The sequence below is a fragment of the Pocillopora damicornis genome, chromosome 7, assembly GCF_964200805.1.
Source record: "Pocillopora damicornis chromosome 7, jaPocDami1.2, whole genome shotgun sequence".
NCBI lineage: Eukaryota > Metazoa > Cnidaria > Anthozoa > Scleractinia > Pocilloporidae > Pocillopora > Pocillopora damicornis.
In genome coordinates this window covers 14,559,963-14,587,750 of record NC_142676.1, presented here as the reverse complement: position 1 = coordinate 14,587,750, position 27,788 = coordinate 14,559,963, and the positions used below count along the sequence as shown (strand labels likewise).

The following is a 27,788-nucleotide window of genomic DNA, read 5'->3' as shown; positions in this document are numbered from 1 at the left end:
GGGGTGAGCGGGGGGGGGGGGAGGTGATGGGGCACTTGTACAGATTATTGCTACGGTTTGAAGCACAAATGTCGTAAAAGTAATCGGGTCTATTTGATCCCCTGCACATCAACTATTAAATAAAAGTCTAATTATCAAAAAAGCTTTTGGTGAGAAATCAATTCCGGCCAGAAATAGAGTGAAAAACGAAAATAAATCAGTCACTTTACGCTCATGACAAATAGACTCTATCAATATAAGTCCTAAAGTCGTTTTTAGTTCAGCTTCATATCCGATGCTAAAGGTGGGGGTGAGCGAGGGGGGGGGGGAGGTGATGGGGCACTTGTGCAGATTATTGCTACGGTTTGAAGCACAAATGTCTTAAAAGTAATCGGGTCTATTTGATCCCCTGCACATCAACTATTAAATAAAAGTCTAATTATCAAAAAATCTTTTGGTGAGAAATCAATTCCGGCCAGAAATAGAGTGAAAAACGAAAATAAATCTGTCACTTTAGCTGCAGTACCCGTGGAGGGAACGTTTAGTCCTGCAAATTTTGATAAAATAACGTATTAGAAAATCCCTCAGTTTCATCCTTGGTCATGACCACAATGATTTCTCGACTATAACAATCGCAAGTCACGTACAGAATAGCATAATGAAAACACTCTTTCGTTCTTTGCGTTATATACGTATGTACGCTTCTTCGTCGGTCATATGGGTGTTAAATTGGTCAAACATATGCAAGATAATAATCGATAGAGCGGTTAAGTTATAGCCGGCTGTTTTATTTATTGAAGATACAAGCTTTTCCTTGTAACTTGGCTTCCACCGCCTTGTCGTTTAGTGAGGTCAGTGCAAATGGAGTACGTAGAAGCCAGATAGTGCGATCTATAGAATTGTACTGATTTTTTTTTTTTTCTTTCAATGGTCTTCGACCTATCTTTGAAAAAAATTGTACCAAACAAATATATAGCAAGCTAAAACGATTTCATGCATTGAAGATTTCAAACAAGCGTTCATTTCTCCTTTTTTTTTTTTCGCAAGGAAACGGCTACGCTTTGCCGAATCCCTATGATGATCTTTTTCCTTGGATGAATCTCTTTCTGTAAGTCCCCGTGATGTAGTTTCCAGGCGAGTCATGACATTACATACATGTTACAAGACAAAAGACTCCTTTTTAGAAGAGCACCGCTATAGGTATAGTGCAGGCTCCATGCAAGAACAACATGGCGTCCAAAATGGCGGCACAACAGATCAATGACAACAGCAACGAGTCGGTGAGACTGAAAGTTTTTCTGCGCCTTAGACGGTAGTCCTTCATGGCCGAAGTGTCAGTTCTTCATCCTCTCTGAAATTTAGTGGTGGAGCGATTTCCTTTGTTGAAATGCTTTCAAAGTATTCATCAAAACGAGTGACACGCACAGAGATCATAGCACATACAGCTTTCTTTCTGAGCTTTATCGTCACCATAACAGCTCACGACTGTCACCGCAGGCTGGAAACCGTGTGGCAGTCAGATGTTGGATCATCTCCTGTCGTATCAAGCGCTCTTGTGGCGGACTTCAATGGCGATAATGTTAGAGATGTCCTTGCCACTTCCTTGGATGGTCAGGTATCAGTTGTTGATGGACGGTCAGGTCTTAACCTTGCTGGATGGCCAGTAACTCTACCCGGAAAACTCTTATTCGCTGCGCCTCTACTGGTATCTAGAACGTTTTATGTGGTTTCTATGAAAGGAAGAGCAACAGTTTTGTCGTAATATATAGAGATTCATGTAATTCCCACTCTGCTAGAACACGAATACAAAGGGTCTGTTTCTTACTTATCCCTGATGCTGCTGAAGAAATTTGTTGTCATCTTGAGTAATGACTGATCATGTTGTTCTTGTTTCAGTTTGATTATGACAGTGATGGGATGAATGAGTTAGTTTTGGTTACAGCAGATGGTGTTGTATCCTTTGTAAAGAATGATGGTTCCTTTCTAGAGGGAGAGACATTTAAGGTATTAAAAGTTGCTTTCTTTGGATAATTCTATTCCCAAAATTTAAAGTTTTGCCTTTTTAAAGAATCACAACATGCCTTATTAGGTTATCAGTTAAACATCCTGGTAATTGTCATGTGTGACATCTTCTTGGTGTCATAAATGGGTATTGAACTACATTTGTAGGGAAGGTTATTAACCTTTTAACTCCCAGAGGTGATTAACATGTAACTTCTCCGAATAAAATCATTATCCAGAAAGCAGGTAATGAGAATACTCAAATTTATCAGGTAAAGTTGTTCAAGTTGTTCTATTAAAGCAACTGAAGGCAAAGTAACATATCTGCTATTGGTTTGTGGAAATGCAAACTGGAGATAAATTAATCAGAAGAGTTATGCTTGCACATGCAGATGAATTCTTTGCCTCTAACTTCCACCCAATTTTTAAAGTTAACATATCAATTACCTACAAAGAAATAAGACAACTTTACAGCCAGTGGGTTCAGGTGTGACTTAAATAAACAATAGTCTCTATTTGGCACAAAAATATGGGCAGATATATTTGTCCACGGAAATTATCCGTTCTAAGACGTGAACAGGTTTCTGAGAGTGAAGCTTGAGGAAAACTGTTAGTTTCAAGAAACAGATCGTGTCCAAGGACAAATATTCCAGTATTTTGCCAAATAGAGGCTATTGTACTTCTTGTATCCTTCAATTTTTTTTTTGCAACAAGTAGAAAAATGTTTACAAACAACTTACTTTTCAGTGTTCTCTGGTATGACTTTATGAACAAATGAATGTTTCTCTTCTTCTGTAAGAATGGCTGAATTAAATTCATCTTGAATTAAATAGAAAACAAATGCTTTTATTGTAGTAGATGTAAGGTTTGAAAATATGGCAATATTACTTAGGATATATCTTAACATATTCCTTAGTTTTAACTGGAACATACGGAACTGTACTGAAATAATGAACTGTACTGCATCACATGACATGTTGAGACCAAATGTGCACAAGCACAAGATGTATTTGATGGATTATAATCACTCTTATCTTGATATTCTTTATTTCTTTTTAGGTTCCACCATTGGTGATGAAGAGAGATTGGTTTCTGGTGGATCCTAAACAGATTTCCAACAGAGACTACATCAGTTCTGTTTCAAATCCTGCAAAGTCAGCCAGACTTGCTTTCATATCAGAATTTATCCATGATAATCTGAAGGTACCCAGTAGTTAGGAATAAAAAAATTTTTTGCATAGCCAAGACTTCTATGAACTCACAAGTAACATGAACATGTAGCTTGTTTAGTTTAGTTAGCCTATGGTTGCAAATGAATGTACATTACTTATAGCAAATACACTTGTCTTTTTAATATTTAACAGTTACTTGACAAAGTAGAATTGAATATTGCAGAATTTCCTCCAGTATCCACTGATTGTGAAACTAATAATTATTCTTTTGTATGAGTGGTTATTATCAGAGGAAAATCATCAATTTTTTCTGTTATTGAAGCCATTCAGGGGTAAAAATGGAAAGCATAGGGAACACAAATGTGTTCAAACCAAATTCAAACCAGTTACCAAGAGCAGATTCCAGATTCTTGTGCTTTGTGGAATGGAATTTTCTTATATCACTTTTTATCTCTTCTTTGGTAACATTGACAAAATGCAAGACAGCCATTTTGAAATTTGACACCCCTACTGTATTCACTTTGTGTGATTGTGGCAAGATAACAGTCAATCCTTGACCAATCATAGTGTGAGAATCTCTATAATCATGTGAGCAATTATACTAAGTTGAATTAAACTGAGAAAGAGGTCCTGTAATCTGAGTGCTTAACACTGCCTGTGTTTATTCTGATCTCTGTAGTCTAGAGTAACTAGGAGTACTGCCACACCTCTTGTGCTCGGATACTGTTTTCTTTTTGAGAATGAGATAAGACATTGTAACCCAGTGCAATTCCTCCTTCAGGGGTTGAACATAGATCTCCTATTATGTAGTTCACTGCTCTGACTACCAGTCAATGTTGACTATTAAATGATGCTTTTGATCAGCAAACAATATCTGAGGCAGGAAATAGTCATACAGGTGGGTTGCAATTAACAAAAAGAAGCCTGAAAAATTCAGGCATTGTAGCCCACCTGTGAGAATCATTTCTTTCAAAGAATTTTAAGAAAAGAGTAGTTTGCTTGCATTCCCCTTACTGAGAGAGTACAGTGTACTTCCAAATAAAATCCCAATTCCCAGAATTAGTTTTCTTTTTTACCAAGGGTAAACAGCAGTATTCAAACTCAAGCATTGACCATGGTCCAGGAGACAGTTTTTGGTCCAAATATCATCCAGGCAGACGCCCATCTGGTTTATCATCGGATGGCATCAGTGTCTTTGTAGACCCTCATATTCTGTCCACTCCACTCATCACAGACTTCAATGGTGATGGAACTGAAGAAGAACTTGTCATAGTGACCAACTTCTATTTCGAAGAGGAAAGGTATGAAGTGAAACTTTTTGTCACCAGACCTCTGCTCCTTTTTTAAATTTAAAGGAGCTATGCTGTTGATCTGCATCTGAATTATATCCAATGCCAAAATTTTCTGCTTTTACCAATGGTACACTCTTTTAAATTTCTATCCACATAGATTTTAACTGCCAGCTATTTTTGACATTGTTATATTGCTTCTAAAGTACTTCCCAAAATACATTGGCATACATTATGTTGAGTTTTTTAACTTAAATATGTTATCTCCATATCTAAATGAACAAGTTAGTTGTAAACGTAACTTTGTTTCTTGTGACATTTTTTCCCTTCTCACAGCCAGTTGGCTGTATCAAAACAAGGATTGTCATCAGAGGATCTTCAAAATTATTTGGGAAGTGCCATAATTGTGTTCAATCTTCACACAAAACAGCTTGTGTTCTCATCAATTTTGCATGTGTCCAGGGTAAGTAAGTCTTTGTGTTTGTACAGTTTGTGACTGACTTATTATGAAAAATCACAGACTTTACTTTACTTCTGAATAAGATTGCTATCAGCTATGGTGTTGAGGACTTGTGTTTCAATGGAAATGCATTAATTAGTTTTTGGCTACAATGTACAGTATTTGGTGGCAAATCTACAGGAGAGATCAGACTGATTTAAAAAACTTTAAACTAGTTTTGGTTTTATATCCATCCAACTTCTTAACCTCTCAAGGAAATTTGTACCTTACCATATATACATGTAGCATTTCAGAAGGTTTAAAAGGTTATGCCCCTGTTTCTGATTGGAGGAATTAATCATTTTGTTTCTTTCAATCTGCTTTTATAGGCCATTATTATAAAAATTGGTGGCTGCATATTTCTGTGAAATAAGATCTCTAGTTTTATTCTTCACTCCTCTAGTTTCAATCTTATTGAAAGGCACAATACAGTACATTTAGAACTCCACTAACTCAAACTTTAAAATCAAACATTCAAAGATTAACCATCTGGATGTTGATTTTCTGAATACTTCTCTAATGTGTAGAGGTTTTACAATGTGTTTGTTTTTTGCTGGATGAAAAAGACTCTAATTTTTTTGTCATCATTAAGGCCCAGCTTACAGCCATTATGTGTAGGAGAGCAATTTGCAGTATTAGGCTGTCTTCTTAAAATTTGATGTGAACTCAAATTTTTGGAACTTTGCCAACATGGTGTTCTATGTACATTAAGAATTTACTTGAATAAATTCACTAGGCTGGAATATTCAAAATGAGTCATGTACAACAGAGTGAAGAATGCTAATAATGAACATAATTTAAGATTTTTTTTTGTTCTGCAGAAGCCTAGTCAGTACCCTGCTTATGCTCTGTCCTCTGGTTCTGCCATTCCAGGAGGTGGGATTGTTGTGGGAACATCCTCAGGAACTGTTTACTTTATAAAAAGCTCCTTAAATGAACCTTTGTCCCTTAGTACCATGGACAGTGTACCTGGCCAAGTAAGTAAATATTTGAATCCCTTTAATCTATGATAAGTACATGTTAAGCTCCGGGCTGGAAACTTCTAGTTTAGTACAAAACCTTTTTGTGAAGTGTTTATTTTGTCTCCTGAATTGGAGACCTATCTTTTGCTGATATTTATTACTTCTGTGTAACTTGTACAAATGACTAGAATTTAAAATGAATCTTGAATCAAAATGTAAATGTCATGAGAATAATTGAAATGATCACCAATTTAAGAAGCTCCTGATTGTCAAACATTTTCTCCTCGTTAATACCTTTGGAAATGTAAGGGGAAATTAGAAGTCAGTCACTCTTAGGGGTTTTGATACTGATAGCTGCTGATTATATACATCTGGGCAATTGCAATACAGGTATCCTTATCTAAATATATCATTTTCAGGTCATTATATCAGATGTGAATCAAGATGGCTTATTGGAAATTCTAGCTATAGACAACAGTGGCAATATTGCTTGCAAGGATCTTAATGGGAAAATGGTTTGTGCTGTTATCTTAATTTCCTCTCTGATAAAATGAAATGTCATTGATACGTTACATTCTACAACAAACATTTTTGTTCCCCCATAGAATTCTATTTTAGACCTTCACTTTGAAGCCTTTTGGAGATGCAGTAGACTATTTGAATCTCTGATGGGCCATTTATTTTAGAGATTTGTTCCAACAAACAAATTGCTGTAGATGGCATTAGATATTTGAGTCTTGGAGCTGGTCCACTTGCCTACATCAAACCTTTTCCTTCTCAAGATCTGACATCAACATGTTTGAAATTCTCTTAGCTGATGATCCAACAGTCCCTTTTCAACACATGTTGATAGGTCATTGTTGTACAGTGTGTATCATGAAAATGTGCTTCGACTGATTAGTTTTTACTTCTCTGCCTACCTGACCATTTGCAAGTGCAAAGAATTTAGCAAAAACTTTAGTTTGGCTATAATTCTTACATGATGATGTTCCTAACAGTTTAACTCCCAAGATCTGATTGGTAATTTCCCCCTCTAGCAACTACACATTTCCTCTAAAATTAGTAAAGAGAATATGGTGTTAGAATATGAAAAACAACTTCTATGTGATAAGTTTAAGTACTTGTATTAACTTTTTGCTAGATAGAGTATGGATATTATAGGGAGAAGTTACCTCTCAATCACTTCTGGGAGTTAAAGGGTTAATTCTCATTACATGTTTACAGCGTAGTGTTTAGGAATTATAATAAGAATTCACATACTGGTTATTCCTGAGCATGGAATGGTTAGAGCAGTGCAGCCAACTCCCCCTAAGAAAAGAGCAATCAGGAAGGATTCTAATTGTCCATCTTAGCCGGACAGGTGCCTTTGTTCCAGAGACTCCTAAGTCTCAGTAACACAGAAGGACATTGGGAGTCATTCATAAAGGAAAAAGTTGTCAAAGAATGAGAAGGGAACTCATTATCTCCTAGGGCTGATTCCTAATGACCATAAAAGGAGGTTTGGCCTCCCTACAGAGGTTACCATAAAGAAAGAGTTGTCTGTATTTTTTGATTACATTTAAATTTCAGTTTTTATCCCTTTCTGCTCCCAGAAGTAATTGACATGTTACTTCTCCCCCTAATATTAATACATCATCTAGCAAATAGCTACTGTGAATACTCAAACTTATCAAGTAGAAGTTGTTATCTTGACCTAGCACCCAATTCTTCATAGCTAATTTACTGACAAGAAAATGTGTACCAGCGAGAGGGGATAATTAACAATCAGATTTTTGGAGTTCAAGTGTTAACATTTCGTTTAGGTGTGGGAGGCCACAGTTTCCAGTTCAAGTGCTTCAGGAATCCGTGTTGCTGATGTGGATGGAGATGGTTTTATGGAAGCTGTTGTTGCTACGTTTGATGGGTGAGTAAGACTGTAAAAGTTACTTCAATACAGCAAGTCATTCATTTGGTAATTATGGTTGAGAAAAATACATCGCTATCAAATCTGTTCTATTGCATGTAAATTTTATTTTTTCCTCGGTGAGTCTTTGTGAAACGTGAAGATTACGATGCACTGGTACGTGTAGGAAGAACTCACTTGATAGGAAAGTGCGAACTATTAGAACCTCCGTCCCTTTACTAGGTCTGGATGAAAAACAGGTCTAAGAAATTGCACAATGAACAAATCAGAAGGGAAAAAAGATAAACAAAAACCTTTTTCGTGAAATTGTGATGTACCTCTGACGAACACCAGCTGGAAAAATAAACGGCTTTATTTCTTAAATTGGCTTGTGTTAATTGCGTGTGAAATCATTATTTAGCATGTTTACAGTAAGGACACGTAATTCAATTTATCGAGCTATAACCGTAACACGTGGTGTACTTAAAACAGGTATCTATGGGTTCTAGAAGGAGACAGTGGTAAGGTACTGGACGGATGGCCTGTCAAATTACCAAGTGAAGTACGAGCCACAGTTCTGGTTACTAAAATAGTTCCTGGAGAAAGTAGTGCCGCAGATGTGGTAAGTAACCTTTGAATCACGAAGATTTTGCCACATTAGAAGATCGCCCGCTACCCAAGTGAAGTGCGAAACACAGTTCTGGTTACTAAACTAGTTTCTGGAGAAAGTCATAGCTTCTGTCTATGTCTAAAAACGTGAGGTTTTTTTGTTTGTTTGTTTTTTTAATGTGAATTTCTATGAATGAAGGTAACAGTCTGGGAGCAAATGTCATAAAATAAGGTCCCGTGTGAAGTTCGTGATGAAAGCAAGCACCTAGTGTAAAAGTGTTCATTAGGTCCTACTAAACATGAAAAGTTTTGGTGCCAGCTTTGCCACTTGCTCAGACGGCTTTTAAGGGGGGGGGGGGGGGGGGGTTAAATTCTGACCCAAATGAAATCCAGCGTGAAAACGAGGCTAAAACACATAATTCCTCATAACTTTGTTAATAACAGACAAAAATACACCAGACTTGCTCACATGATTGGGCATGATCCTCCCTGTTGGTTTATGCTAATTTACATACGTCACGTGACCTTACGCATGAAAGCGAGGCTGAAACACATAATTTACTATAAATTTGTCAAAAAAAATCCTTATCATGCCAAACTTGCTCACCTTAGTCAGTTAGACATCTTGCATCGATTGGTGCCACTTTGTAGTGTCACGTGACCCCATATATAGAAATGAGGCTGGATTGCAAAACACGCCAAAGGTGAACACATCATCCAGGACAATAACGTTGACTCATTGTAATTCATATTAATGCTGTATGTATAGCATTTGAATGAAAAAAATAAAAGCTAAAAAGGTGCAATGATTATGTATTTCGTGTGGCTTATATGACTTTATTATGAGCGATTTCTACAATCCTATTTCGCAATGGGAGACAAGTCGTTGTGGCATGGGGAACGGAATGTGAGGCAACGCACAGAGACGTCAGGCATTTACGAAGTACACAAGAAGAAGCCGACACGAAGATTATTTTACATGCTCTGGATGCCTCTGCTCAAGGTGCTACCCAACTATCTATATATTCTCCTGACACTGATGTTCTTGTTATGGCTCTCCGACGGTATCCAGATTTGTGCTCCAACAATTGCTTTGTTACTGGAACCGGCAGTAGTCGTAGAGTTATCAACTTGAAGTCAATCGCAGACGCCCTTGGGCCCACTAAGACGGCTGCGCTGCCAGCGTTTCATGCGTTGACCGGAGCAGATGTTACTGGGAGTTTCTCTGGAAAGGGAAAAGCCATTTGTTGGGATGAGTTTGATAACACCAGCACTCCTATCTTGCAAGCTCTTGCTAACCTCGGTTGTGGGGAACAGCCAGATGACGGCACAAGACGTGGAGTGGAACAGCTGGTTTGTCGGATGTACCAACCAAAGACAGACATCAAAACTGTCAAAGCCCTCAGATGGTCCCTCTTTAAGAAAAATCAAGCTGAGTCTGAGAGGTTGCCGCCCACACAAGCTGCTCTCCATCAAGCCATACTGAAAGCGCACTACCAGCTTCTTGTTTGGAACAACGATCATGTAGCAAACCCGGTGTTGCCCTCACCAGAAGGCTATGGATGGCAAGATGAAGATGGAAAGTGGGTACCAGTCATGAAAAATTTATAGTAAATTATGTGTTTCAGCCTCGCTTTCATGCGTAAGGTCACGTGACGTATGTAAATTAGCATAAACCAACAGGGAGGATCATGCCCAATCATGTGAGCAAGTCTGGTGTATTTTCGTCTGTTATTAACAAAGTTATGAGGAATTATGTGTTTTAGCCTCGTTTCCATGCTAGATTTCATGGATCAGAATTTAACCCCCCTTAAAAGCCGTCTGAGCAAGTTGCAAAGCTGGCACCAAAACTTTTCATGTTTAGTAGGTCCTAATGGACACTTTTACACTAGGTGCTTGCTTTCAGCACGAACTTCACACGGGACCACATTTGCTCCCAGACTATAACCATAAAACATGGACTAGAGCCATGCATCTTAAGGAGAAGCAGGTCAAGTTGCCCCGTGTTATCACTATGTGACAAGTTGATCCACATCCTTCCTTAGGTAGTTCCCCTGGTTAATGGCCAGATAGCGATCATACGGGGTATTGATCGCTGCACAGAACTGATCAATGTTGGTAAGACTGTGCTGGGGAGTATAGTTAGTGCTGACATAGTTCCAGGGAGGCCAGGTTTGGAGCTGGTGCTAGGGGCTGATGATGGGACCCTGTTGTGTTTAGGAAATGCGCCGAATGCACCGACAGATAGGTATGAACTTACTGATAATTTTGTTTTTGTTTGTTTTTGTATTTATTCAATCAAATGCGATTTTTAAAATGTTGGGCTAAATGTAATAGCGAACTTGATCAAAGTCTGATTATATCAGTGAAGTATTTACTCCACAACATCACGTTCAACAACACTCGTGCAACACTTCATGTAACCTTGCACATGAATTGAGTCGCTTCATCTATTTAAATTACCAGGAAGTAAGTTGTATTCTTACAGGTGTTTCATATCAAGGATCCATAGAAATTATATTAAATTGCTGAAAGATCAGTTTTCTATGACTTATAACTAACACAGTGCATTCTATTCTATGCTGAAGAAAGGGAGATAAATAATAAATGTGTGGCACTGTATCGTACCATGCTGGTTACCCAGCACACAAAAGTTTTTCACTGTATCGCAGATATCAAGGATGCAAATGTAAGAAAATTCTTTCGTAGATTCATTCATCTAATTTGGACGTACGTAACAGAATATTCCAGTTACTTCTTTGGACTCGGCCTGAAGATCAAGATCATACTTATTACTGATTAAGAAATCAAGGTTCTATTACCTTTTACTTTCATTCTATAATTATGGAATATATGTTTGTCAGTCTTGCCCTCCCTGTAGACAGGAACGAACTGTTTTCATGGCCGGCAGAAACTTTGCCATGCAGTGGAACAACGTTTTACTCTGGGAAGGTAAACTCCCTTATCTTGACTTCAAATAATAATCTGAATCAGGACAGATTCCTAATTCAGTTCGATGACTCACCTTTGTAGCCGTAAGAAGTTGTTTCTACATGGATTTTACTAGAATTTGAAATGGAAAGAAGGCATAGTGTAGCTATGGCTCTCTTTTGTAATTTAATGTAACTTGGGCTATGTTCTGTAACAATACAAACAAAAAATCCCTGTTTTGATTTGTGGATAACGCATAGAGTGAATCATACATCCTTAATCACGCAGGAGAACTTCAATTAACGCCATTGCGGTAGACGTCTAGAAAATCTCGCACGCTATAACTGAAGCAAATTTTAGCGGTTTTTGTTCTCCCTTAAGGTATCTGATCACAATATTTAAGTAGGAGATAAATCTGATTTTCACATGTGGATAAGACATAAATTGATTCTGTGATTTTCACCGGTCAACTGTAATTAAAGTCATTGCAGAGAAAAAAGCTTGAAAAGAAATCAAAAAAAAAAAGAAATAAATAAAGATTCATGCCTTTAGGGGATTGTGCAGCGTCTCCATCCCCTTTGAGTGCCCAGTGATTATAAATACCCGTCGAAGCCTGAATCTTTTTTCCAAACTTTCCACTACAGTAACTGAAATTAACCTGTGAAGATCAATTGCTCACCGGTTAGAGTGATATTCACGCAGACTGTTCACTGAAGTTTTCCTTGACCCTCGTGTATTTCTTTGTGTCTTGTTTCTTTTACAATCCAGGTTGGAGTACGGTTCACAACTAAATCTCTGGAAAATACACAGATTACGGGGAAATATTTTCCCATTGAGTTTGAAATCAGAGATGATCAGCCAATGGACGTGAAAGGAAAATTATACAAGTTAAAGGTTTGTTCATGAAGGGAACATTACTACCATTGACTGACTGACTAAATGACTGGCTGGCATACTGAATTACATGCTAACCGACTGCGTGACTGACTGGCAGACTGACCGGCTGGCTGGCTGGCTGGCTGACTGACTAACAAACAGACTGACTGAATGGCTGGCTGACTGACTGAGTGGCTGATTGATTGATTGACGAACGGACTGACGTTCTGAGTGACTGACTGATCGACTGAAGAACGAACCAACGGTCTTACTGTCTGTGTGACTGACTGGCAAACTGACTGGATGGCTGACTGACTGAATAACTAATCGAATGACTGACCGACGAACGAACTAACGGTCTTTCTGTCTGTGTGACTGACTGGTAGACAGACTGGATGAACGAACTATCGGTCTTACAGTCTGAGTGACTGACTGGTAGACTGACTGAATAACTAATAGACTGACTGACGAACGAACTGACGGTCTAACTGTCTGAGTGACTGATTGGTGGACTGACTGGATGGCTGATTGTCTGAATAACTAATAGACTGACTGACTGACTGACCGTATGACTGAATCTCAGGTTCATTGTTATTACTGTAACTTAAGAATGTTTTCTTGTAGATTATCATTGGTAGGCGACTCATAATCAAGAAGAGTTACAAGTCTCCAGGATTATACACCGAACAAGTTGAAGTTCCATCAAAACCGTGCAGGGCTGTTGTATCAGTACAACTTTTCACCGAACACGGACAGTGCTTTCAAAGCTCTCTACATGCAAGGTACATCTGTTTGTTATTAAGTGGGCGAAAGGGCTATATTGGGAAAACATTATGATTCTTGGTCTCGAGAACAGCCCGAGGCCACAGGCTGAGGGTCACATAGCGCTTAGTTTTTCCCAGTGAGGATCGATTTTGTGTTGGTAATATGAAATGTTTGTCTTCATTTTTCATCTTCTCATTTAATGAGACTAAGTGCCGTCCATAAACCGTTTGTAACTCCTCATATATTCACAACAAGCGACTTGGCAATACTCAAAACTGCTATGTGTTTTAAAGGAAATTTTTGTGTCAAGTCGTCGAATTCAGTTCCAGTCGTATACATGTATGCTAAATTCTTGTGTTTTGTGTGAGAAGTTGGTTTCTTAATGAAGTCTGTAAACTTTCTTCCTTCGAGCAAAAATTGTTTTAACCAATTTTGCAACCTGTACCTGTACCTGTACCGTTTTTATCCAAATGAATTACTTCGCTCCTTTATCACATCGAATACGAGGCGTTTCAAACTTATTTTATTTTGTCCTAATAATTTCGCTGGTATTTGTGTATACTAACCCGTTGCCACCATGTTATGTTTTAAATCTCTTTTTCTTTTTTTTTTGACAGTTTTAATGGCCACTTTAAAGGTGACATGGCGTGGCTGCTACTGGTACCGTTCATAACAACTGGATGTCTTCTGTTGATTCTTCATGGTTGGACACAAGTGAATGCAGATGTTCTGCCAACGATAATGACGGGGAAAAAGCGATAGCAGTAAATGCTGAAGAAACAAAGAAGGACACTCAAAAACTACAGATATGCTCAGTTTCCATGGTGTAACAGGAAAACCAGAGTGTAAACAGGGATATGTGTAATGGACAAAGAAACGGCGTTCTCCATGAAGTCGAACAGAAAATTCTCCTACCATGTGGCTTTATAGCTCAGTAGATGGTAGCACCCTCTGGCTTCCGGCAGGTACAGGTTCAAGTTCCATCAAGTTTTGGTCATTGATTTCTTCAGTTGCTTCGAGTGCAGTATTACTGAGGGCATCAAGCCATCTCTTCCTCAGTCACTCATCGTACTTAGTGCCAACAAGAACGTTTGGAGAAAATAGGAAGACTTTACGAAAAGACTATCGAGAATGGAATCGATTGAATGTAACTGATTTATCTGTGTCATCGCTTTGGGGAAAAATAGTAGCCAACAGAAAGAGTGGTAAAGAACAGAAACCTACTCTGAAGTCCTCCTTGGCTCCGTTCATCCCGTAAATATCATTTTAAAACCAAGCGACATAGTAGGGATGAAGTAGTTTTTTTTAAAATGTAAACAGCGAATTAGACAACCTTCTCGTTCATGTCTAATATACACCAATACCTTCAAGTCGTAAAACGTGGTTAGATAGGAAAAGCGATAGAGCCCGCAGCGTAGATCACAAGTATACGTACTACATATGAATTATTGATCAATGATGAAGTCAAGGTGGCTCAATATTCGCTGAGTTCTTTTTTCGTATTTTTATGGACCGTGGCGAAATCAAGGTCCACAAAAGTACAAAAAAAGAACAAGGGTAATATCCAGTATCTTAACCGAACAAGCTTCAGAATATTAGCACATAAGCGCGAGTGGATATGGAGTTTCTCTTTGATCGAGTGCCGAACTCGATACTCACGAGTGAGCGCCTCGTGAGTCCCCAACATTTTGACCACTGTGATAAAAAATGTTGGATAAGAATACAGACCACGCTAAACCACTGACGATATTGTCAATTGGCAATGGACATTCCGTGAGGTGGTTCTTCTTGTCCTCGGTTTCCAGGTCGAACAGAAATATAGGATATTGTGGAGGAAGGGAAACCGGAAGACCCGGAGAACAACCCTTCGAGCAAGGACGGGAACCAACGACAAACTCTACATTTGACACTAGCGGCACATTTCTCGAAAGGCCCTGTAACTTAACGGGCCCGTAAAGCTGTTCTGTTTCCATTCAAGAGAAGGTTTAAAACATTTCGAAAATTATGCGATAAAACTTGCAGCTAAAGAAACAAAATTGGACTGGTGAGGGAGCCAGAAACTGATTTTTTATTGTTTAGAGGCTTTAATCTAGCTGTACTAGCAATACAGATTAATCAGAGACTTTAAAGGGAAACTTGCGGTGAAAGAACTCTCGTGTAAGAATTACAGTGATTGTCGCATTTTTTAGCGATTAAATCACTTGCTCGGTATGTTTAACGGCTATCCCAACATCTGTGTGGGAAATAATGGATTGAAAATAAAAACTGTAGAGTTGATTAAAAATAGTGGCCCGTAACGAGGACAATATCGTTATTTAAGCACTGAATGTTACTCTGGTTTCTAAACGAGGCCGAGAACGTGGAGCGCAGCCGGTACAAAACTAAACACATAGTTTAAGTACTCTGGCGTCTTTATTTTCATTTAGCGCGTGAAAAACCGTCTGCCTCTCATCAGGCTAAGCCAACTGTGATTTAGTCACTCGTGTTTTCACGTGCTTTTTGTATCGTTTGAAATTCTTATGGGATTTCTGTCATATTTTCTTTTGATGTAATCAAGTAACTACTTGGTTTGTGGTTTCAGGATATGTTGCCGCCAAAATTGTTGGGTGTTCATTTGGACGTTATTCATTTTTTCGCCTTTGTCGCTTTTTCAATAAGTTCTTTTGTTTTCATGCACGTTACTTTCATCGATATTGTTACTTTTTTTTGCAAAATTTCTCTTTGTTTGGGTCATTCGTACAAGTTCTTTACCTAAATTTTAACTTGCACTGTTCCATCGTTTTCTTCATCGTTTTATATTATCTTTAACCAGCCAGGATCTCGTACAACGTTTGTAAGTGTCTTTAGATGTCCTTTATTTTGTTTCCCGTTTGTCGATTTCTTTACGTAATATTATAGGTAACTTGTTACTTGTTATTTTTATTTAGCAACCGCTTCAAATGTTCATTACACTCCAATTGTTACCTTCGCTTCAATACTTGAGTTTGTTGAAGAATGTTTGCCTTCAGGTCGCACGTCTCCAAAGTTGTCGTTTTCACTATAGACACCTAGGGCCTGTTTACGTGGAGGTGGGGGACCCCAGGAAGGTGAGGTAACCCGCCTAGGTGGGGTAACTGACCTGTCCATATTATTTCTTATTTTATTTTGATCACGTTTACATGGTAGGTGGGGTGACCCGCCTAGGCAGGTTGCCCGGTCTGCCACGTAGGGTAACCCTCTCAGCCGGGGTGACAATTTGCCATGTAAACGTGTCAAGGTGGGGTAACCCGCCTGGTCGCGTTCATGGCAAAAAGCTCAAAAGCGAAACATGTATGTTTTAAAACTTTGTGCATTTCCTAGCCGTCTCATGGCAGAAATCACCAGAAACCGCAATGGTCACACAAGGATTGTAAAATGTTCACATTTCGGAATATCTAGCGTTGTAAATCGACTATATTTGGTTTCCCAAACTATTCCGTATAACGTATTAAGTCAACGGTTCCTCGCGTAACCAAACAACGCGTGACGCTTTCATGAATAAATACATATGTGTCCGAGAATTAATCTTTCGTCTTTTTCGAGATGTGAGCTTGGGACACCTCTGCGCAAACTCCTTAGTTGCAAGGGCAACAACAACCTCGAAGAACCTCACCCCAGCTCCCTGGGGTTGTAAGATTGCATGTAAACGCGTTTTCTTTTTCGACCACGGCAAGGCGGGTTACCTCACCTACCTGGGGTCCCCCACCTTCATGGAAACAGGCCCTAGAAACGAGGTTATCACATGATAAATCTTTTGCGAATCGACTTCAGGTGAGACGGGTTAACTTTGCTTATGACGAGTCGAGTCGACCCCTGCGAATCGTGTCGATTCGTCAACATTGAATACCCGAATTTAACGCTTACTTATGCGAATCGACTTCCGGTGACAGATCGACTTTACTAATGACGAGTCGAGTCGATCCGTGCGAATCGTGTCACATATGCTGGATAGTATGCTGTTCACTTTTGCATAGATGGCAAAAACCATCAGATATTACGTTGGCCGTTTTGAGTTTGTCTTTGGTGTAAATGGCGAAAGTGATTAAGAATACAGTTTTCGCGTCATTAATCATTAAAACGATTCGCAATGAACCAGTAGCGAACGTCAGCAATGTACTCCTCACTCGCACAGACAGCGTTAATATCCGAATGGATAGAGGAAGGTCGGAAAGAGAGGTCAATCTGAGTGTCGTCAGCATACCCATGGATGGAAGGGAGGTGTTGAGAAAGAATGTTAAAGAGGTGGGAGACGTAGAGAGTAAATAAAGTAGGCCCCATACAACTACCCTGGGGGACTCCACAGTTCAGATTAAAGTCTTCCGAAGTCACATCAACAACAAGTATATGTTGTTTAGCTTTGTTTGCAACCAGACAGAAATGAGTCGATCCAATTTAAAGCAGATCCAACGACTCCAAAATCCTGTTGCAAGGTCTTCAGGAGAATGGAATGTTCAGTGGTGTCAAAAGCAGCACCAAGGTCCAAAAGCACGAGAAATGTCACTTCCTTGTAATCTATACTCATTAAGATGCATGTCATTTTGAACCCCTAATGGGACAGTCTCCGTCGAGTGAAACTTACTTTTTTCACAGTGGTTGAGAAGTTGTCGAAGTGCAGATTACTGTATACACTCGACGCTACATCAAATAAGGCTTTTCTGACCACAGTGTTATCGAATTGACTTCTTTTTCATCGGTTCAGAAACAATTTTCGATGCCTTTCGCCATTTTGAAAAGGCATTTGATAAAATCGCCCAACTCGATCGATTAATTTCACTGGCGACTCGCTGTGGAAAGGGGAGAAAATCGCGGGACTTGGCGAATGCCGGTATATTTAATAGCCGATATATGACATGCCAGATATCGGCGATTTTGTACCCCGATCGCGGCGGAAAATCGTAATTGCCGCACCTGGCACACCAGGCGATTTTCGTCGAGCGCCACGATCAACGTATAAAATCGCTTGGTGTGTCACCGGCTTTCAGGTGAAGTTAGGAAATTATGGCGGACCTAGGAGAGAACGAAACAACCGACAGAACGCGGCAAAACTCAGGACGTGTATGTAATTCAAATAGTCAGTACTTAACAGTCACTTAAAGCTGTTTTTCGGAAAGATATTGAAAATCTCTCGGGCATTTGGGAAATTTCTAATTTTGAAAATTAAATTATTAAGAGTTCAGTTCACCGGAATGGGGAAGTTTTCATTTGACGAAGGGCGGCATATTGTCATATCTTTTTATTCTGAGGGCTTCTCTTATTATAATTTGAGTTACAATCCACATGTAAAGTTACCAGCTAAAAGTTGGCTCTATAAGGGACTTACCAATCAATTTTTTTTCAATCATGACAAAAATGGTCGTGTCATCAAAATTAAATATGGACCAGAAATTGAAAAGCTACAATAAAATATGTAGAATTTGCATCTTTTGTGTCTTAAGTTCTGAATCATTTAATTTGAATACTAGAAAGCACTGAAAATGGAAATCTGAACTTTTCAGTTTGTTCCTTTCATTTGTATCATCTCGATGATAATATTCCAACCATTTTCACAAGTTAAAGGTTCATGTGATTAAGTCATGGAAAAATTAATTCCCTCAGCAAGATTCATTAATTAAAAGTACACCAGGTTTTAGATGAAATGGTCTTGATTCACTCATTCTCTTTGCATGTACCTCTTTCATAAATGGTGGGCTAATAGCTTTTCTGGCCTCTATAATACACTTTAAAACAGTAGAAGATAGACCAAGAGGGCTAATTTGAATGCGCAAATAAGGATGATGATCATGCCTGCTATATTGTGAAAGTGGACTTTATTCACTAGGGTTACTGTGCAATTGCATTATAAGAACTGAACAATATGATTCCAAATAAAGTCCACTGTGCCAATCAGTGCACGGGACCAAAGCAGGTAAAGATGAAGAAGATCAATTTAGCTGGATTTCATTATTCCTTCCAACAATCAGATTTTTCAGTCCTTCATAAGTAATCTTGTAGGTAACACTGTTTAGCAACTGTGAGCAGTACATGAAAACATTTATAAAATTTGTTTCTTCAAATAAAGAAATGTTTAGATTTGTCATTAATTATGGATACACGTCCTAATCCAGAGGATTGATATCCTGCTTAAGTATTGTTTGGATGTCATGGAATTCCAGGGTTTGGTTGCCATCTTGTTGTTGCTGGCTGGTGTTAATCTTAGCTATTGCAAGTGTTGTGATGAAAGATGAATGAACCACATAAAACTATGCCAAGCATATCATCAAGTTGTAATTTTATTTTGCCTTGATTACAAAATCTCACAAGCTCTTTCGTGTATTCATGAGAAATTATACCTCCAGTTGCAAATTTTTTAGTGTGTGCCTTCTGCCTTTTGGAAAACTCATGTGATAATATTGCCCCACTTGATTGGTTAATTTTATTGGTGACTCGCAGTGGAGAGGGGAGAAAATCGCGAGAACAGGCAGACTTGCATATTTTAGTGTGTTAGCTAGCCAAAATGTTCTGTTTGGTGATATGTGTTGGATAGTTTCAAAGTTGAGCGAAGCAACCAACCAGATTTGTCACATTATCATGACGCTGTCTTGATCTTCTTTTTTGGTTTTTAGTATGGGATCAGAACAGTGTGTGTGGTCATTAACTCAAACAAAAAAACTGGAGATGAGTCAAACCAATTTAAATTAACAACTTAGAAGTTGTCAAGGCATGGTATGACAAAATTTGTGCATGTGCATTATGATATTATGCAGAGTGAAAATAGACCTATAAATGCAAACTTCCAGTCTGTAGTCTTTATATGTAAGATGTTACGCCAGTAACTAACGGCGTAATTTCTTCCAGTCGGTAGTCTTTATATACTGTTAGATTTACGCCGTTAGTTAACGGCTTAAAATCTTACATATATATACACCGACGCAGATAGTAGCATAAAATCGTACAGTCTGTACTACAGTCGGTAGTAGTAATAGTAGTAGTAATAGTAGATCTTTATTTAAACTCGGTTAAGAATCTTCAGTTATAGTAATAGTATTTTAATTACAATCATTTGTAAAAATTAAAATAACTATAAAAACTGATTTACAAGATTGCCGAGTGAGAATCGAATGTTTCAAGCGCGCGGTTGATTTCCTTCTTAAACTGCCCAATTGATCTAATCGCCCTAATATTCTCAGGAAGAGAATTCCACAGTAACGCACCGCTATAGCCAAAGCTACGTTTCAAATAGTCAGTACGCGGCTTGGGTAAGTTTAACTTACGGAAAGAATCACGCAAGTCATAGTCTGTGTGTTTCTCACTGAATAAATCATGCAAGTACACTGGGGCTAACCCGTTGAGGGATTTAAACATCGTTATAGCTTTCTGCTTTCTTCTTCTTAATAATAGCTGGTCCCACTTCAAAGTTTCAAGAAGCAGGCTTGAGTTTACCTCACAGTTGGCTTGCAGAATAACCCTAGCAGCTCGGTTTTGCAATTTTTGTAGTTTCTCACGTAGATAAGAACTCAATCCGTCCCAAACGGGGGCACAGTAATCAAAATGAGGTTGGATTAAAGCGTTATATATTTGTACTGCAGTGGACTGAGAAATGAGGGACCTAATGCGCCTCAGAGCACCTATTGCCGAGGATATCTTTCTACATAGTTCTTTGATGTGATTAGACCATGAAAGTCGGTCATCAATAATTAAACCTAATGATTTGGCATGCTTAACCCTGCAAATTGGATGGCCATCTTATTGGATATTAATCTCACTACAATTTTCTGCAAGAAACTTTTGACGGGTACTTATCACCGTAAACTCAGTTTTCGCGATGTTTAGACTAAGCTTATTGGCTTTTACCCAGCTGTAAAGATTGTTAAGTTCAGAATTTGTTGCTTGTTCGAGTTCGGCAAAAGTGCAACCAGGGACGGTGATGTTAGTATCGTCGGCAAACATTTTTGCGCAGGAAATATCGAGGCAATTTGGAAGATCATTTATATATATTAAAAAGAGCAGAGGTCCCAGTATACTTCCCTGGGGAACCCCGCAGGTTAATCTACTTGCACTGGATAACGCTCCATTGACACTGCATTTTTGGGATCTATTACATAAGTAGGACGCAAAAAATCGTAGAGCACTTTGATCAACCCCATAGTTCGCAAGTTTCCGCAAAATTATTTCGTGATCGATTGTATCAAAGGCCTTTTTGAGATCAATAAATAGCACGCCATTTAACAGACCGTTGTCAATATCAATTGGCCAGTTGTTCGTGGTCTCAAGTAGCGCTGTTAGCGTGCTGCGCATTGATCGAAAGCCAGATTGGTACGTATTCAAGAGGCTATTATCCTGAAGGTAATCATAAAGTTGACGATAAATAATTTTTTCGAAAATTTTTGAGACGAGTGGCAATACCGATATTGGTCGATAGTTCCCTAGTTCACGCTTGGATCCTTTCTTAAACAGCGGTGTAACTTTGGCAATTTTCCACTCGTTTGGAAAGATTTCAGTATCTATACAGCTCTTAAAGATATATGCTAAGGACAACCCGACAATACTGCTAGAAGGTTTTAAGAGTTTACAGGGAATTCTATCTAACCCAGTGGCTTTTTTTGTGTCTAGCTGGTTCAAAAGCCTGCATACAGTGCTAGCGCTTGGGGGTTTAAGAGAAAATATTGTGTCCGTGGGTTGTAGATAGAATTCTGGCTCAATGGTTGACGGTTGACGGTTGTATTTCACTTGCCAAATTTGATCCAATAATTGCAAAAAAAATCGTTAAAGACTTCTGCCATTTCAGCCGCAAAAGAATTAGGTTCGTCGTTTACCTTAAAGGGCATGTAAACCCAAAAAACGTTCATTTTCTTTTCACATAGATGTTTAGTAAATATATCAAGTACACCAAAGGTACCATTCGTTTTTTCTCAAAAGTCCATTTTCACTTTGTAAAAGCTCTTCCAAATTCGAAACATTCGCCATCTTGAATGGCGCCATCTTTCCTGTGACGTCACGGGTGGACCCTACAAAGTCTTGTTTTATAATCGCGTGAGGCACGAAGGAGTCTTTTCTACAGCCGTAGTCGCCGGTCTTGTCATGATTTTTTTACTTACAGTATGCTTCAATATATTCAATTTTTTTCGTAATGGTAAAGCGTTGTGTCGTCCAGTTTTGTACTGATTTAAACAAAACTGGGCATACAATGCAAATATTTTCAAATGACGCAAATTTGAAGCGACAATTTGTGAAATTTGTATAAGTGAAAATAGCCGATTTCGTCGGCTCGACGAAATCGGCTATTTTCACTTGGACAAATTTCACAAATTGTTTGTAGCAGTAATTTTTCTTCCTGGTGCTGTACCGAAGATTCAGGCCTTACTAGAAGCAAATTATTCGGAAGTGTAAAAACGACCCATACAGTCGGTAGACGACGAGGATTCGGAAGTGGCCGATCGAACTGAGAAAGAAGTTGAGCTCTTCAAAAGTTAGAGGTCAACGGAGACAGTACAAAATCGATTTACATGAAAACGTTTCGTTAATTAAACAACGATAGCTTTATTGGTTCTCTAAAAACATCTTTTTTCTCATCTAATGAAAGATTATGGGGAAGCCAGTTGTTCGGGAGCCAGCGCTGAGCCCATAAAAGACACTGACTCCTCTGATCCTTTGCCTGAATTCGAAACACGTATCAAAGAAAGAGAATTCGTTGATGTCAGTGTGTAATAACGTGATCTGGAATTTTGTTGGTTCGATGCAAAGAATTCTATACAGGATCCCATAATCAACCCTTATGTTGTATAAGAAAATCCATGCCAGCCCCACTTGGTGCTTCCTTTGAGAAACCCTGCAGAGAAACAGCAGAAGAATTTGTGTCACGATTTTCACAGCAGTGAAAATACATTCAAAGGTCAGTAGGACAATATTCATCATTTTGAGTACAACTTAAAAGATCCTGATTTCAGCTAGCAAAACTATCTTTTCAGTATTTCAAATCGAAGCAAACACAAACAGGGTTGGATAATTATGAAGGCCTCACAAGGAAATGTATATGGTACAACTTGTTTATCGATAGAAATGCTTCGGAGATGAAGGAAAGCAATACATAGATATCTCATAAAGAACGGGCATAACCTCCAGTGCTGTAAGACATAAATAACTAAGATCTGCATTAACATATACCTTTATTTCTCTAAAAGGTTTGGCGGTTTTAATCCAGTGTAAGGCGATCCAAAATCCGCTGGAAAAATGTTTCGGATATTGTTTAACGCACAAGATGGCACAGCGACCCTGAAGTGTTTGCCGAGATATTCCCAACACCAACGAATAAGCTATCTGTAGGCAATTTAGCGAAATTTCCTGCCAAGAAAGAAGCGAAAAACAACTAGCTCTAGTATTGTATTATTAAGTCAAATCGATCTCAAAATGTAACAAAACAGATGAAACAGAAAACATTTAGCTTACTCGTTTCCGGTGTGATTATCTGTGCCTTGCTGCTGCCTGTACGCGCACTTGGCCGTCTCCAGCACCCAGAAATCAATGCAAATTGACTGAAAACCTGGATGCTCAGCGATACAACTTATCTAGGTTTCAGGCCCTTGCTACTCTACTTTTTGCCACAATTGCCCGATTTCTGTACAACAAACACTTTCATGAGTTGTCGGCATTGGTTGACAAGTTCCACACTCGCACCTTTGATAATTTTATATAAAACACTCTCAGAAGCTCAAGTTTAAAAAATTTCTGTTGCATTCTTTTAGATTGTACCCTCGCTTTATTAGATTTTCATGTCAAATACAAATAAATCACACAGTAAATTAAATACCAGTCTGAGTTTCCGAGACGGTCGCATCGCTGTCGACATGTTCTGTACCGTCTTCGTGCGGATCGCTTCGGTGAACCCTACGTGGCTCATATTGTTAAGAACGTGGCCCAGACTCTCCTGAAGATTCTGGATTATCCCCATTGCTGTCATGTACTAAGCTTAAGGCATTCGAGTCGCTATCTTCTGAAAAAATATCTTCCAAACTACCGCTACTTACACGAACTCCCACACCAGTTCTATTGGGGAATATGTGTTGCGCAATATTTTAGTTCCACCGCTTACGTCACGACTTCTCGCTATTGTTTTTACCGGAAATGGAATTTCAGTTGAAAATGCCGATTTTCTCCAAAAATAAGTCGAATTGGACAAAACTAATTTCAAATTCGTTTTCTACGCCACTTTTTACACAGTATAAGAAAAACATGTATTTTTGGGTTTACATGCCCTTTAATTTCGGAAATATTTCGTACTCTGCCATATTTGCGTGAACTTAGGTCGTCAATCAGCTTCCATGTTTTTCGAGGATTCATTTTATTCACTTCCAAGTTATGCGTAAAATACTGTTTCTTTGCCGATTTAATGGCATTGTTTACTTCGTTTCGAGCTTGCTTATATCGCTCCCAAGCCGTCGCGCTATTTTCTTGAATAGCAATTTTCTTCATATAATTCCGTTTATAAATTGTGCGAGTCAGTTCATATGTAATCCACGGGGAGTGTTTATTGGAGACCCGTTTATTTTGAAGTGGGGCGACGATTCCAAGTTAGTGCTTCTTACACTAACTATCTTCCTAAGATCCGGCAAATATCCTGTAAGTAACGCTCAAATTACACACGAGGCGTGGGAAACTGCGCCCTAGGTATATTGTCAGCGGCGCTACAAAATGTATGTAAACGCGACGAATCATACATGACCGCTATGTTGAAAAGAATCCATTTTAGCGAGTTATCGATTTCTAGATTTACTACTCATAAGAGAAAGAGGAGTAGTAAACCTTGAAATTGATAACTCGCTAAAATGGCCAAGGATGTTGCCTTTCATCGGTCGGCGCGGCATGGCTGCATTGACTTGCTTAAATGAGCTGCCAAAACCGGCAAATCTCTTTAGAGGCTGAAAAATCGAGGTTTGTTTTTACGCGAGTTATCTCTACTTTAACGAATTAAAAGAGTATGTAGATTTGTTCAATTTTCTTAAAAATTGATAGAGTGTTCGTCAGATACTAACGCACCAAAGTATGTGACACCTTTAGGAAATTCGAAATATTTTACTCGTAACGTCCCGGAGCGTGACAACAACCGAAATATTTACTATGGTCCAACTTCAAACCAGATTTTCTGAGGAACCAATAGGAATATCAAAAAAGCCCCACACACTTGGTTAGGCTATCATCTGCTAATTGATACTGTCCAGTTTGTCTAGAGGTCCGCGATAACGCAGTAAAGGAAACACCTTATGCGCGCCTACCAAAACAATAACCTATACTTATAAGCTTTACAGTGATATATACTTTTCCATGGTTTCTTTAAAAGTACCACGCGTAGGAAATCTTCTACGTGCGCTACTTTGCGCTACTTTGTGCGCGTTCATTACTGTTATGTTGACAATAACCAACTTGAGGACCCAGCTGATTTCTGTGCAAAACGGGAAATGACTTTATAAAACAAAACTAAATTAGTTGGGTTCATGACTTCAACGTTTTAAAACGGAAGTCTTCGAAGTCATTCTCTCTTCCGATTCAGTGGTCTTCAATGGTTCCCTTAAAACAACATTATCTATAATGATGGACAGTTAAAAAAGTTATTTTAGATAACTTTAACACGCTCTAGTTGCCCTCTAGACATGGACAGTGTCCAGGGAAAGTAATGTTTTGTTTCCCGTCAGAATCAACGTAATCTTGTCGGATCATGTACACCTAAGGCATCTGTCGGACGAGTATCAGTCAATACTATCGGTCGATGTGTCGACCAAGTGTGGGTCGATATATCGGTTGACACTTGATTGACATATCGACCAAGTATGTCGACATGTCGACTGACATCGGTCGCCTCTCGATTGACACGCATGTCTGACGATACTTTGTCGGCACTTGGCTGACACTTTACTGACACTTTTAATTAGACACTACTGTCACTTGGTGGCTCCTGTTATTGGGTTGCAGCTTCTCTATTCAAATATTAACTTATTTTCTCTAGCCCTTCGAAACTTTTCCTTCGCGTCCCCAATAGGCAAAGAGACAACTGCCATTCTAGCAAAACAGTGGTGAACAATGCACGTATACCACCGACAATCCATCGATACACCACCGACACTCGACCGATACGCTGCCGACTATTCAACGTAACGGGCGAGGTGTCGGCCGAGTGTCGATCGACAAACCTACCAAATATTGATCGATAGTGGTCGTCGGTTGTCTACCAACTTGAATAACATGGCGACTGACAGTCGATTGACATGTCGACGGGATAACAATCGACTATAGGTCGACATGTCGACCGATTGTATCGGTCAATACTCGGCCGACGAATGCCTTAAGTACGCATAATCCGTCTACTCTACATTCAATTAGTCACGTCAGAGGGCATCGTAGAGCTTCAGGGATGTCCATGTATCAAAAAAATATAAAATATTTAATATAGAATATTAATCCAAATTAGTTGGCTTGTCTTTGCAGCGAACGACATTTTTAATTCTTGTACTTCGTAACAGTTTAAAACAACTTTTGGTTCACATTTTATGTCTTTCAAAACAGAAAGGAAGTGTGGAGCCAAGGAAAGATCCAGTTTGCATTCTACAGAACCTCCTGGGACCTCTCACTGAATTGATTGTCTCAGTCATTTGACTGAGTTGACCAATGTTGTTTCGAGATTGAATTTCGTTATGTGGCCTTCGAAATTAAGTTAAGATTCGTTGGCAATTTATTTAAATTATTTAAGACTTTGGGTCGGTTAATCGTAAGAGATTGTATTGAACTCGTCAGGTTATAAAGTTAATCTCCTCGAAAATCAAACTTATGTTGTCGAGGACGAAAAAAAAACATTTCTCTTCTTGGTATTTACTGCGATAGACTATGGTTAAAGATAAAATTTTCAGTTGATGCCGTTAATGACAATAAAATTTGTTTTGAAACCAGCTCAAGATGTCTGCTCTCTGGTATGACAAGTTTAGTTTACAATACACAAACAACATGCGACCCTGTCATAGCAAGAACTTAAACTTAAGCAGAGGATTTCACTCTCTGCTTAGTCTTGGATAGGCTTTTCGTCCGCGTTTTTAAACAGATTTCTCGTCTGAGCTCAACTCTTAAGTTCTTTTTTCGTTTACACTGGCTACTATTACCTGCATCTAACGGGCAGTGTTTGCACTACAACACCTTTTACTAGCAGCCATAGCAGAAGGTGAAAACAAAGACGTCTGTCCAATTCTCGGTTAAGTCAGCATGGATGGTTGCGATGCTTGGAAAAACACAAGGCGCGCAACAAGGCGTGCAACTTCCAGGACCGTCTGGGCCGAAAGACTCAAGAACTTTGCCGAATTTCTTCCGCTTCCAAAGGTCGCTCACCTCCCATCTTCGGGCACGTTAAAATTCGATAAACGTGTAAGAGCTAAGCCAAAACTCAGTGCAATTGCCCGCCTCTAACTACCTCGAACCGCCCGAAAGACTGAGCTCAGATTTCACCAGACCCTCCCCACACCAGTTCATAGTGTTTCGGTCGAAAGACGGTACAAACCAGCCCTGGCGTGGAGAGGGTCGGGTGAAATCTGAGCTCAGTTAGTGATTAATTTGAATCATAAAACGGTTAATCGAAGGCCTATAATCGACCAATTCGGTCCACACCATGTGTCGACGGCAGATGAAGAGCGAATGTCGGAAATGGAGCAGGCTTTTGAGGTGGTCAGAGGCGGGCAACTGCACAGATTTTTGGTTTAGCTCTTACACGTTTATCGAATTATAACATGCCCGAAGCTGGGAGGTGAGAGACATTTGGAAGCGGTAGCGAAGTTCTAAAGGCTTTCGGCCCAGACT

General features: G+C 39.1%; 3 protein-coding genes across 5 annotated transcripts in view; 2 read left to right on the top strand and 1 right to left on the bottom strand.

The window, feature by feature from the left end:
- The window catches only part of LOC113672083 (tauropine dehydrogenase), a 56,411-nt gene extending 29,517 nt beyond the window's left edge, over positions 1 to 26,894 (top strand). The window contains exon 5 of the mRNA XM_089213460.1: positions 26,514 to 26,894. Within this exon, the coding sequence (XP_089069586.1) occupies positions 26,514 to 26,603 (90 nt within the window). The 3' untranslated portion in view covers positions 26,604 to 26,894. The remainder of the gene's footprint in view (positions 1 to 26,513) is intronic.
- Positions 472 to 15,249, top strand: LOC113672084 (uncharacterized). Of its 3 annotated transcripts, none has more exons than XM_089213456.1 (14): positions 472 to 1,594; positions 1,876 to 1,983; positions 3,040 to 3,183; positions 4,233 to 4,453; positions 4,778 to 4,904; positions 5,762 to 5,917; positions 6,322 to 6,417; positions 7,705 to 7,805; positions 8,277 to 8,406; positions 10,439 to 10,641; positions 11,258 to 11,345; positions 12,093 to 12,218; positions 12,825 to 12,982; positions 13,583 to 15,249. In XM_089213456.1, exons 1-14 carry the CDS (start codon positions 1,367 to 1,369, stop codon positions 13,725 to 13,727), a joined length of 2,031 nt encoding a protein of 676 aa, XP_089069582.1. In that variant the 5' UTR covers positions 472 to 1,366; the 3' UTR covers positions 13,728 to 15,249. The 3 variants fall into 3 exon arrangements, 2 of the variants coding, with proteins under 2 accessions (XP_089069582.1, XP_089069581.1); XM_089213455.1 differs by having other exon boundaries at positions 472 to 1,684; XR_016188758.1 differs by lacking the exon at positions 11,258 to 11,345 and having other exon boundaries at positions 472 to 1,684.
- LOC149042737 (uncharacterized) lies at positions 22,480 to 24,061 on the bottom strand. The gene is made up of 3 exons (XM_089213469.1): positions 23,767 to 24,061; positions 23,124 to 23,300; positions 22,480 to 22,788 (listed from the first exon to the last, which is right to left on the bottom strand). Exons 1-3 carry the CDS (start codon positions 23,914 to 23,916, stop codon positions 22,726 to 22,728), a joined length of 390 nt encoding a protein of 129 aa, XP_089069595.1. The 5' UTR covers positions 23,917 to 24,061; the 3' UTR covers positions 22,480 to 22,725.
- Positions 26,895 to 27,788: the final 894 nt, after the last annotated feature.

What these genes read in the sequence shown, in the direction of transcription:
- LOC113672084 (XM_089213455.1), top strand. Translation starts at nt 1,367, where the DNA reads ATGCTTTCAAAGTATTCATCAAAACGAGTGACACGCACAGAGATCATA. An exon ending in TGGACAGTGTACCTGGCCAA is followed by an intron (nt 5,918 to 6,321) that starts GTAAGTAAATAT and finishes TATCATTTTCAG; the next exon opens with GTCATTATATCAGATGTGAA. An exon ending in CAACGTTTTACTCTGGGAAG is followed by an intron (nt 11,346 to 12,092) that starts GTAAACTCCCTT and finishes TTTACAATCCAG; the next exon opens with GTTGGAGTACGGTTCACAAC.
- LOC149042737 (XM_089213469.1), bottom strand. Translation starts at nt 23,916, where the DNA reads ATGACAGCAATGGGGATAATCCAGAATCTTCAGGAGAGTCTGGGCCAC. An exon ending in CGTCTCGGAAACTCAGACTG is followed by an intron (nt 23,301 to 23,766) that starts GTATTTAATTTA and finishes CTTTCTTGGCAG; the next exon opens with GAAATTTCGCTAAATTGCCT. An exon ending in AACCTTTTAGAGAAATAAAG is followed by an intron (nt 22,789 to 23,123) that starts GTATATGTTAAT and finishes GTTTCTCTGCAG; the next exon opens with GGTTTCTCAAAGGAAGCACC.